The 12,270-nt window shown below is 34.0% G+C and overlaps 1 protein-coding gene across 3 annotated transcripts in view; it reads right to left on the reverse strand.

The window, feature by feature from the left end:
• Positions 1–12,270, reverse strand: part of LOC123306733 (PTB domain-containing engulfment adapter protein 1) — a 59,580-nt gene that overhangs the window by 20,725 nt on the left and 26,585 nt on the right. For all 3 annotated transcript variants that reach the window (XM_044888852.1, XM_044888850.1, XM_044888851.1), the window contains exons 2-3: positions 3,503–3,681; positions 497–736 (exon numbers count right to left, since the gene is read on the reverse strand). In XM_044888852.1, the coding sequence (XP_044744787.1) occupies positions 497–736; positions 3,503–3,680 (418 nt within the window). In that variant the 5' untranslated portion in view covers position 3,681. The remainder of the gene's footprint in view (positions 1–496; positions 737–3,502; positions 3,682–12,270) is intronic.

The following is a 12,270-nucleotide window of genomic DNA, read 5'->3' on the forward strand; positions in this document are numbered from 1 at the left end:
TTATTGATAATGAACAAAGGTAGAAAGAAAAAACTACGCTATCATGAAAAAAATAATAAAAACTTGATATTTTCCGAATGAATGACTTTTAATTTTTTTGCCATTATTGAATCTATGAAGATATACTGAAGATAAATTTTCAATCGTATCGATCGAGAATTTCAGGAATTAAAGCCAAAAGAAAATTTTAGAAATTTCAGAATACTGTATAACAGAAACGGAGTACCGAAGGCATACCTATACGGGGTGCTTTTGAACTCAGCTCAATGCCCTCCGTTCACGGTTTTCGTTTGTCCATTTACCCGTAAAACTCCCTGTATAATTGTTAAGAAATTTGAGAACATTCAACCATGTTTGGAAAACTGTTTGGAAGTGAAATTGATTTTTGATGTATTCATTCAACGAGTTGACCAGCTCGGAGAAATTTCAAATGTCCAAAAACACTATTGATCATCGATACCGCAAGCAATGCTGAAAAAGAAGGATGTTTACTCACCTTGATTTGTTTGTTTGGCAATAAATGAAAAAAATCGCTTTTCACCATTGTCATCGGCACAATACGATATCCTATGCAATGGAAACATGTGAAGAATTACATGAGTTTTGGGTTCTTGAATGGCTACTCCATCTATACTTATTGTTAATTCGACCTTCTTTGTTTTGGCACCTGATTCGCTTTTACGTAATTGCTGAGTGAATCTTAATTTCCTAATTGCTTCTTTTACAACATCTATACCTGTAAAAGAAACGAAACATTTCATTACCAATTAATGAAGAACGATGAATGGGCAGATACTAATCTTGAACTAATATCATATACATTTGAAATATTTTGATGAAATATTTGGCGAATTGAGACTCTCGAATAATAATATTGTGATGAAAAATGAAATGGTCAATCACAAATGTTGAGCGATAAGTTCAAGGTACTTGTCCAACATCGCTTAATGAAGGTGCTACAACTCTTAAAAAGTAAGAAGAATTGGTTTTATCAACAAAACTTCCGATGGAAAGAAATCAAACGATAAATTCATAAACCGCAAAAATATTTTAATAACATTTCAACATTGGAAACAAAATCAGAAACAAGATAGATAAAAACGTCGAAAGGAGTCTTGGGCTTGATTTTCTTGAAAAGTCCATTAGGGGAAACCGCTTCACGATATCTTCATTTATCTTGAAGATATAACCAAATTTTGATATTCTGTCGATTCAGAAAATGTGTTTTTTCATAATTCTTTTATTTTCGAAAGTATCTGCGAAAGATAAAAACTCTCTACAGGCACTTTTTCACTGGGAATACGACACTTTATTCAACTTTTTCTATGTCTTGCACTATGGGTGGAAAAAAAATATAGTCCATTCAAGAATGATTGACATTCTCAAGAATTAAATTTAAGTTGGTAATGGCCAATGAGTTAAGTTTTTGTGTTGCGAAATTCAGGTTGGTATTGTGAATAAACCATTGATCCATAGACCAATTATTTGTGAATCAATGCACTGACCGAAGATAATTTGAATTTTTTACAGCTGTTCATGTTCTTAATTTAATCGAACAAATTGAAAACATAATTTTTTCAATTTGGAATGCTGATAAATATGACATGAATTTGAATATTTTTTTAAGACTTTTCTAGGTTATAGTCATGTATTCAAGTTCTGTGATTGAAACTACATATTGAATGATACTACATTATTGAAGATCTCTTGTCACCAGATATTAAACTGAGTCTGGACTTTCAATGCCTAATGGGATGTCAATCATTCTTGAATGGACTATACCGGGTGGCCCACCCAAGACGCTGCGCTCATTTTGGGGGAATGAATGAAGAAATTTTGAAAATCTTTTCTTGTGGTATGTTTAGGTTGCTCAAAAGCACAATTTGAAATTATTGTCATATACAGGGGTATATACAGGGCCTTCGAAAACAAAGATATAGACCAAAGTTACACTTTTTTAAATGTAACACCCCGTATTTGACCTCAAAAATGGAATGGCGAGCTCAGATTATATTATTATCACTCTTTATACCTCAGAAGCACCCTTCCTTTACGAAATATTGGCGAAAAATATAGAGTATTTTTAAATGGCAATTAATGAAGAAACTAGTTACGCCAACTATAGGGAGAGTAATTTCTTCGAATAGACAAGTTGGCTACTCCTTCACATAAAAAAACAACTCTGGGATATACAGAGTGGTCATAATTAATAATACTCAAACATCAACGTCAAATAATCGTCAAAAACTGCTGGGAAACTATCAAGTTTTGGTGTAGGAAAACCTTATGAAGATACATAGTTTCGAAATTTTTACGTTCAACGAGATATAAAACTACCGGGTGTTCCATTTGAAATAAAAAAGTTTTTGACGATTATTTGTAATTGATGTTTGAGAATTAATAATGATCACACTGTATATTCCAAAGTTGAAATTTTTTTTATGTGTAGGAGTAGCCAACTTGTCTACTAGAAAAAAATTCCACCTCTGGCGCTATGTAGAAGCAAAGAGTATCAGTATCAGTAGTTTAGTAAAAGTACCTATGGACAAGTTTGGATTATTTTGCTGATGTAGTGCTTAATATAGAAGAGCACAACTTTCTCTGAAGTTGAATTACTATAAAACGGTTAATTTTTGGTTGTTATATCCAGTGTACCTCTTTTCAAGAAAAAATTTGAAAAATATTTCTATAATATGTATTATCCATCTAAAAGAACTAATAACAAAAAATATGTTATAATTATATGGTATAATTTTCACATTGAAATTTATTCATTCATTGTCTTACATTGTCATTATCAGCCAAGAACAATGGCTTCTTTTCTGATATAATAGATGAATTTATGTTCAAAAAACAACTGAATAGATTGTTATCTACCATCTTTCCAACTCAAATTGAAAATTATAAGAAGTTTCATATCCCATGTGGCAAAAGCTGGCAAAGCTCATTATGGAAACTTGAAATGGCTATATCTTTTTATCTAGGCTTAACTGGAAAAAAAATTGTGAAGGAAAGTATTTTCTTTTTTTTTTAAATATGTAGGTACAATTCAAAGACTCAGCCTATCTCACCTCTACATTTGAGTAAAAATATTACTAATAATCAATGCATACAAATTACTCTTACGTGACGTGGAACCACGTCATAATGCGCATGACTGAAAAATCTAACACACGATTTGAGGGTATGTTAGATTTCTGAATCATGCGCATTATGACGTGGTCCCACGTCACGTCACGTCACGTCACCTTATAGATGCATACAGATTGGTCTGACGTGACGTGGGCCCACGTCATGATTCAAAAATCTAGCATAGGATTTTGCATTCAAATTAATCTGACGAGACGTGGGCAGATTATCCTTTGTCTTCTTGAAAATTGAAATGTAAAAATTGGGGATGTCATTGTGCTAAATTTATCATTTTTCGAAGAGGAATTTCTGAATGTAGGTAGGTTCTTCTTATAAAAGTGAAGCTATCCATATATGTAACTCGATATATTACCTTTTGGTTGATCTACAACAATATTTCCGAGAAACTTGACAAGGTAGGCAATATGGCCCTTTTGCAGAGTACCAGGCGGATGAATCCATTTCCTCTCGCCATTAGTTCCATTTGTGTTGTTGTTTTTTATATTCAATTTATTTTGAGTGTTCTGAGCCCATTTCCTCAAAGTGGACATCCTAAAAAAACAGAAATAATAGTGATATAACTATAAGACAAGCATATTTGGAAACAATTTTTCAGATCTCCAAAAGACCTATCAAAAAGTCTGGGTTGCCAGAGGCATATATAACTGTTGATTTTAACCCATAATGATAATTTTATCGTTTTACATATTTGTTTCATAATGACCCTTTATGTTTTTGACTTATCAGAGTGAGAAAGCTAACTAGGGAAATGGATTCGACAGCCACGTATGGCTCTTATCACGATGCTGCATTCATTTTGTTCGACAGTTGCAAAAATACTGCAAGTTGATTTATTGCAAATATTCGGAAGAAAATGTAGGTGGAAGAGGATTGAGTATTAACTTAAATGCTCAATAAGATGGGCATCAAATTACTGATGGAGTAATTCAATCGTTACATTTTTTGGATGGGGCAGTAATAAAGCAATAATAGCTTTAAACAAAATCGTCGTCGTTTTTCCGATTGAATGCAAAATTTTCCCCAAAATTTTGAAGAAAAAACCATTACCGATTTTTCAGAAAATCCAATTAAGAGGAGTATATGTTGAATATTGAGAATTGAATATATTATCATGCACGAAACATCCAACGAGTGGAAGAAATAAATCTGACATCATTAGAATGCAATGCGATATTTGTTTGAATGTATTCAGATATCAGAGCAGGGGAGAACCTACTCGCAAAGTGGAGTGTGTGAAATGGAATATCGTGTTTTACATTCAATCATGGATAACGATCTCTTCAAGTGGGACGAATGAACAAGTAAAAACCACAACTCATAATGAAACCTCAACTTTCTTTCGATTCGTTCTGAACGATTGTGCGTTTCAAACTTGGCAATTGTCGAATTGATCCAAACAATGAAAGGGAATAATTACTATGGAATAAAATTTTCCATCCACTTTCCAAAAGGCATACCTACAAAACGTAAAGCATACGCCAGTTCACGAATATCCAATATAGCACAAGAGAAAGATAACATTGCCTCTTAGGATCTCGCAACAATGTTGTCTTTGAAAGTGTCGAATCTAAAGCCCGTTTGTAATAGACGAGAATTCTGTAGAGAATTCTGCACCAAATTTTGGTAAGAAAACGGCAGAGATTATTTTGTATGCAACTGCACACTGAATTCTACCGAAAGTGCGTATATAACTGTAAAAAATTCAGGGCGCATGAATTCTCGAGTAAATTCTCTAGAGAATTCTCGGCTGTTGCAAACAGGCTTTAGAGTAGAAGTGAAGAAACCAAAAACTTTTCGATTGGTTTCATCCATTTCTTCGGATGCGCAAATACTTTAATATTACTCCATAATTAAAGAATAAGAATCTTTTTGAGACTTCCGACCAAAAAAATGGTCAAGCCATCAGCGTTATCAACTTTGCAGGAAAAAAATAGTCTTCTTCTTCTTCTTCTTTCTCTTTTCTTAAGACTTAGTCTTGTTTGTTCCACTATTCAGCCTCCTGGGAAACAGATGTCCAGCTTTCGTGCCATCTCTTCGGAGGTCGGCCGGGGGGTCTCCGTGAATTTGGTCTTCCATCCTTTGCCCATTTTGCCCATCGATCTTCCGTCATCCTGTCGACGTGGTCTCTCCAATAACGTCGTCTCGATCTCGTGAATCGGACTACGTCCTGAATGTTCAGATCTTCCCTTATAGCGTCACTCCTTATTTGGTCTCTTAAGCTCACTCCTTTGATAGTTCTCAACGTTTTCATCTCAGCTACCCTCATCATGTTCTTTGTTTTGCTGTATCCGCTCGAGTTTCCACTGCATATGTAAGTATTGGTCTTACGACTGTTTTGTATATGCGGACTTCACTATCGGTAGATATATATTTGTTCTTCCATATGAGGTCCCTGAGGTAGCCAGAGATTCTTGAGGTTTTATTTACTTGTGTTCGTACTTCTTGTTGTAAGTTTTTGGAACTTGTGATCTCGACTCCTAAGTATGTGCATTGCATACATTGGTGAATAGGTTTGTCGTTCACAGCTAATTTACATCTTGTAGGCTCTTTTGCTATGACCATTGATTCAGTTTTTTCCAAGAATATCTGCATATTAAGCTTTTCGGCTGTTGTTTGGAACCTATATAGCAGTCTCTGTAAGTCGTCCTCGTTATCCGCCATCAAGATTACGTCATCAGCATAGCATAATATCTTTATTGATCGTAGCCCCATTCTGTATCCACCACAGACTTTTTTCACATCATTAATTATCCAGTCCATAATTAAATTAAACAAGAATGGGCTCAGACAGTCTCCCTGGCGAATTCCTGTTAGTATTGGACCTTGCTCGGTGAGCCCCTGCGATGTTTTGATTTGTGTTCGGTTGTTTTTATTGAGCTCTTTTATCACATTAATGTAATTTACGGGTGTTCTGTGTTCCTGAAGTATATCAATGATGTCGGCTATCCGAACTCTATCAAATGCCTTCTTGAGATCGACAAAACAGAGGAACAGAGGTTTTTGAAATTCGATGGACTTTTCAATCATTTGCCTGAGGATGAAAACTGCGTCTATTGTCGATCTATTTGGTCTGAATCCTTGTTGTTCTTCACTAATTTTAATTTTATTCATAATTTTTTTTGTAATTATTTTGGTCAATAGTTTACTTATGCTGTTTAATAAACATATCATCCTATAATTGTCCGGATCATGTTTGTTTCCCTTTTTGTAGATTGGTATTGTAATGCTGTTTTTCCAATCATCAGGCACTTTTTGGGTCGAGACTATTTTTTGGAAGAGTAGTGTGATCGCTCTCTCCAATTCAGTTCCTCCGTACTTCAGCATTTCATTGACGATTCGATCCGGGCCAGGAGCTTTTCTGTTTTTCAATTTTGATAGTGCCTCATGTACTTCTTCCAGTGTTATGCCATCCTCTTCTGGAAGTTCTTCAATGTAGGTATTGTCTTCGTTATCATTATCTTCGTTATTACCTGGTCGCGACCCATACAGGTCTCTTACGTACGTTTCCCATTTTTCAGGTGTAATCATGTTTACTTGCACTTCTTCGTTGACTGTTCGTTTTCTGTTTCTTAATGTATTCCAAACTTTCCTCTGTCCTCCGTAAAGATCATGTTCCATGTCAGCAGAGAATTTTTCCCAGTATGTCTTCTTTATTTCTTTTATGGCATCATTCACTCTGTTCCTGGTCGCTTTATATCTTTCGTATTCTTCTGTTGTTCTTCTGTTTTTATACTTGATGTATGCTTCCTTTTTTTGCGATGCCAGAGTTTTCACCTCGTCTGTAAACCATTCTTTTTTGTTTTTCTTTCCATTTATGTTCACTTTCCTTACTCCAAGTGCTTCAGTGGCACTTTGAATTATATTTGTTTTAATTTTATTCCATATTTGCTCAGCATCTTCTTCCTCTTCTATAGGGTTGGAGGCTATTTTTTCATCTAATCTTTTCTGATATAATGCCCTCGTTGAGCTGTCTTGTAAGGAATCCACGTTGAATTTCTCAATATACAGTGGCTGTTTCTTCTTTATGGGAATGGCTTTGAAGCGGTATTTGCACAGCACTAAGCCGTGGTCTGTGCCAACATTTGCTGACGTAAGTGTTCGCACGTCGAGTATTTGACTTGGATGTACTGTTCTATTAGTGATAATATAGTCGATCATTGAATTTTGGTCTCTTGTATTACCGAAGGTATATTTTTGTTGGATTTTGTGTTTAAAGAATGTATTATTTATTCGTAATTCGTTCTGCGCGCATAGTGTTATAAGCATTTCTCCATTGTTGTTGATAAAATCTTCATTAAATCTTTGCATAACACCCGGCAGAACTGTATTACCAATCCTAGAGTTGAAGTCTCCCATTATAAAGATCTTCGATTTTTTAGGTATTTCATCTATTACCTGCTGTAGTTCTTCGAAAAAGGCAGTTCTCTCTTCATTAGGTCTGTTTACATCCGGTGCATATATGCTTATGAAGTACGTTCTCGTTGTTTCGTCTTTGAGGGAAATGTACATGATATTACTATTTATGTATTGCACTTCATCGATATGGTCTTTAAAAAAAAATAGTTAATATTATATAAATAATAGGTAATGGCCGAAATGTCATAAACCACGTGACGAGAGAAATATGATGAGCAGCAATCAGCATTAGCAACAGTAACTAACAGAGAATCCATTGGACATGAAATAAAGATATTCCGAATGACCCCTACATTGCAATACAAATTTGGCATCCAACTAAAGAGTGAAAAAAACATCATGAGTACAATAAAGGTTTGATCTACCCAGGTCGAAAACAGTATGCTGCATTCAAGAATCATCCTTCGTCATTTTATATTTGGAAACAGTTATAAAATAAATTATTGACAATAATTTCGTCAGATTCAGATTGATATTATAAAATATTTATAAAGATGTGCCACTCGACTGATATCCCTCATTCTCGAATCTTAAAAGAAAGCTTTCGAGGGTTGAAGTTGAGAAACTGAAATCTCCATAAAACATGTCTCTATAGGCTCGCATGGTTTCGAAAAATGAATTGTTTGGCTTATGTTATAAAAAAGGCTTGTGTTAGCTTGGACACCTTTCGTGATATAACAATAATCTGATTTGTGAATAATTATTATAATTGATGAAAATAAAAGTCGAATGAGACGTAGTACAGCGCCCTTAGGTTTATACCTCGGAACCAGAACCTATGAAAAAAAATTCTGCGGCAAATTATTTTTTGTACTTTATTTTACAAGGTTCACCAAAATTATTCCTATTATTTATTTATAAACAATCTGAATGACTGGATAAGTAAAGTAATTTTTTTGTAAGATCGATATATTTCCTGATAATTGAAAATGGCGGATGAAGATAAAGGTGTGTCTGAAACGCTCTGCGGATGTTGCCGAAGAAATGTGGTTAAATCCATTAAATGTGAAAAATGTGATAGCAGATATCATCCATCGTGCATCACAAGAATAAAAGGTGCAAAAATCGGCGATAAATCATCCCTGGTTTGTTGTGAATCGGGAAAAGAAGCCGAGGAATTGTCAGAAGATTGTATTATTGACGATACAAATAACATCGCAACCGAAATTAAACAAACGATTACAATTGAATCAACCAAATTGGAATTGATGATCAAAATTATTCAAGAATTGGAGGATAAAAACCAAGTTCTGAATGAGAATAATCAACTACTGAAATATAAAATTTCCGTTCTCGAGAAAACCATATCAGAATTCGAACCTAAACAAGTACATATTGAAAAAACATCTTATAAACAAAGGGAATGTGTGAAAGGAGACAAACAATTCGAAGTGAGTAATAATATTGAAGATTCTGTAACTGGAAGTCTCGAGAAATTCAAAAATCAAATAATCCCCTCGATGAGGATAACAAAGCATGCAGTAACAAGACAGCACAAAGATTTGGAATTAATCCAGGAGAAGAAAATGGCAGAAATTATAAACCTCGGAAAATTTGAAAATGTAAAAGATATTCAAGAAAATGTGAATATGAAGGAGAAAACAAAGAAAAGAGAAAATGATGAAGGATGGAACGAAATACAGAAGAGAAGACAAAGAAAACCAAAACAACCTCTATTAGGTACCTGTAAAGTAGATGGAAAAAACAACAATTTCAGCGGACAGGAAAAGAAGGCATGGTTTTTTATCAATAGAGTTAAGGAACATGCAACAGAAAATAGCATTGAACATTATATCAAACAAAGACCTGGATTTGAAAATGTGAGTGTGGAGGTGAAGGAGTTATTCTTTGAGGAGAAAAAAGGAAAAAACAAAAGCTTTTTAGTGAGGGTACCATTTGAGAGGAAAGATGATCTATATAATCCACAGTTCTGGCCAGAAAATGTGGGAATAGGAAGATTTAATATGCAATTATACAAGAAAAGATGTCCAGAAAATTCTTTTTTTTAGGAAATAGAAACCTAAAATTAGAGAAAAGATTTCAAGAAAAAGGAAAACATAATGAAACAAATATACTACATATTGGCACTCAGAAACCATCGAAACCATCTTTTGCGATCATCCACCAGAATATTCAGTCAATAGGAAATGCAGTTGACCAATTAGAAGTGTTCCTCCAAGACCATAAAGAATGTGAAGTGCTATGTTTGAGTGAACATTGGAAAACAGGAGAACAACTGATGAATTACTCAATAGCAAACTACAACCTGTTAAGCTCTTTCTGCAGAGGAGAAAAAAGACATGGTGGAAGCGCCATATATGTAGGAAAGAACATGAAGAACTTCCAAAATAGGGAAAAAATAGTACAAATGTCGGAAATAGAGCACATTGAATGCGCTGCAATTGAAGGTAAGGTAAATAATGACAAGATTATAATAATAAGCATCTACAGGCCTCCAAAAGGTAACATTGATATTTTTTTCGAAAAAATTGATATAATCTTAAGCACTTTACAACCTGAAAAGGAAACAATTTTTCTTGTTGGGGATTTCAATATTGACCTATCAACATTGAATAAAAATCAAGCACAATTCATTAATATACTGACATCTTATAACCTTCAGCAAACAATCTTTGAATATACTAGAATAACACCCACATCAAAGTCATGCATAGATAATATATTTACAAACAGTAATCAAAACAACTATACAGTGCAAGTCATTAACCCTAAAATTTCAGACCACAGTGCACAACAAATAAATATATGGAAGAATGAAGTAGACAAATACAACATATACAGAAGACATTTCACATCCCAAAACAGGAAGGTATTCAGAGAAAAGTTGGAAAGTTGTTGTTGGAGTGAAATATATACCATAGAAGAAGAAAATGTAAACAGACAGTGGATGACGTTCTACTCAAAGTTTCTCAAATTGTTCAATGAGACATTCCCCAAGAAAAAATCAAGGATTAAAAGGAAAACCTATATCAACAGAAACCATCCTGAAATCGTGAGTATGAAAAGTAAACTTGACATCTTGTTTGTACTAAGTATGAAAGAAAATCGATTTAAACCACAATACAATAAAACAAAAAAAGAATATAATCAGATCTTAATAAAACATAAGAGGGAAAAATTCGAAACAATGATATCAAGTTCTGATAATAAAAACAAGACAGTTTGGAGTATTGTAAATTCTATCAAAGGGAAAATCTTAAGTGAACCACCAACAACAGAAAGTCCTTTAAATATTGCAAATGATTTCAATGAATATTTCATAAACGCTATTCAAAATACACAAGGAAACTCTACAACAACTAAATCTATACCCTCAAAAAGAAATAACAAATCAATGTTTTGCCATCCAATAACCAAAACAGAACTTAAAAACCTAACAAAAAAGTTGAAAAACAAAAACAGCAGTGGTGATGACGACATTCCAACAAGTCTAGTGAAGGCCTCAATTGATGAGATAATAGAGCCTTTAACATATATATTAAACAACTCAATTAAGTATGGGGTATTTCCTGAAAGCCTTAAGCTTGCATTAATAAAGCCAATTTTCAAAAAAGGAGATAGGGCAGCTCTTGAAAACTACAGACCAATAAGTCTCCTGTCATTATCAAAAATTTTTGAAATAATAATGGCAGAAAGACTTATGAAATTTCTAGAAAAATGCAGCATACTAAGTAAGAACCAACATGGATTCATCAAAGGCAAATCGACAAATACAGCCATTTTCCAATTCATCAGGAAAATAGTGGAAACTCTGGAGGAGAAAGTTAACATCTTTGGACTATTTCTGGATCTCTCAAAGGCATATGATAGCGTCGATCACGAGATACTGCTGGAAATAATGGAACAATATGGAATTAGGGGACAGCTACTGGATTGGTTCAGATCATATTTAACACACCGTGAGCAAAGAGTGTTGATAACAGAAAGAGGCGAAGAAATAAAATCAAACAAAGCCATCATCAAGCAAGGTATACCGCAGGGGAGTATATTAGGATGTATACTATTCTTGCTGTATATAAATGACTTAACAGGGGTTACAATAGAAGAACTAATGGTACTGTTTGCTGACGACACAAATGTATTGATTTCGGATGCAAATGTTCAAGATCTAATAACTAAGACATCAAACACTTATAGGAGAATAGAGGAATGGCTGAAATCACGCAAGCTCACACTTAACACACTAAAAACAAGTGTCATGTGCTTCAGAACAAAACAGTCAACTCAAATTATACCGGAAGAATTAAAAATTGATAAAACAACCTTCAAACTTCAAAGAACTGCGAAATTCCTTGGAATAACAGTAGATGAACACCTTACATGGGAAGAACATATAGAAAAAACAAACAACAGCTTAAACTCAGTATGCTACACAATCAGGGTACTATCCAAATACTTAAGCATGGAATTATTGAGAACTGTTTATTTTGCAAACTTCGAATCCAAAATGAGGTATGGAATAATCTTTTATGGAGCAAACAGGAATATGAGAGACATCTTCATAACTCAGAAAAAAGCCCTAAGAATCATCCTTGGACTCACATGGCGAGAGTCATGTAGAGGTCTTTTCAAAAAAAATAAAATTCTCACATCATATGCTGTATACATTCAAGAATGCTCAAATTTTGTTTTCCGAAATAAACACTTATTTGAAAATGAACTGAGTCAAAGTAAGTATAAAAC

The sequence above is a fragment of the Coccinella septempunctata genome, chromosome 2 (assembly GCF_907165205.1).
Source record: "Coccinella septempunctata chromosome 2, icCocSept1.1, whole genome shotgun sequence".
Classification (NCBI taxonomy): Eukaryota; Metazoa; Arthropoda; class Insecta; order Coleoptera; family Coccinellidae; genus Coccinella; species Coccinella septempunctata.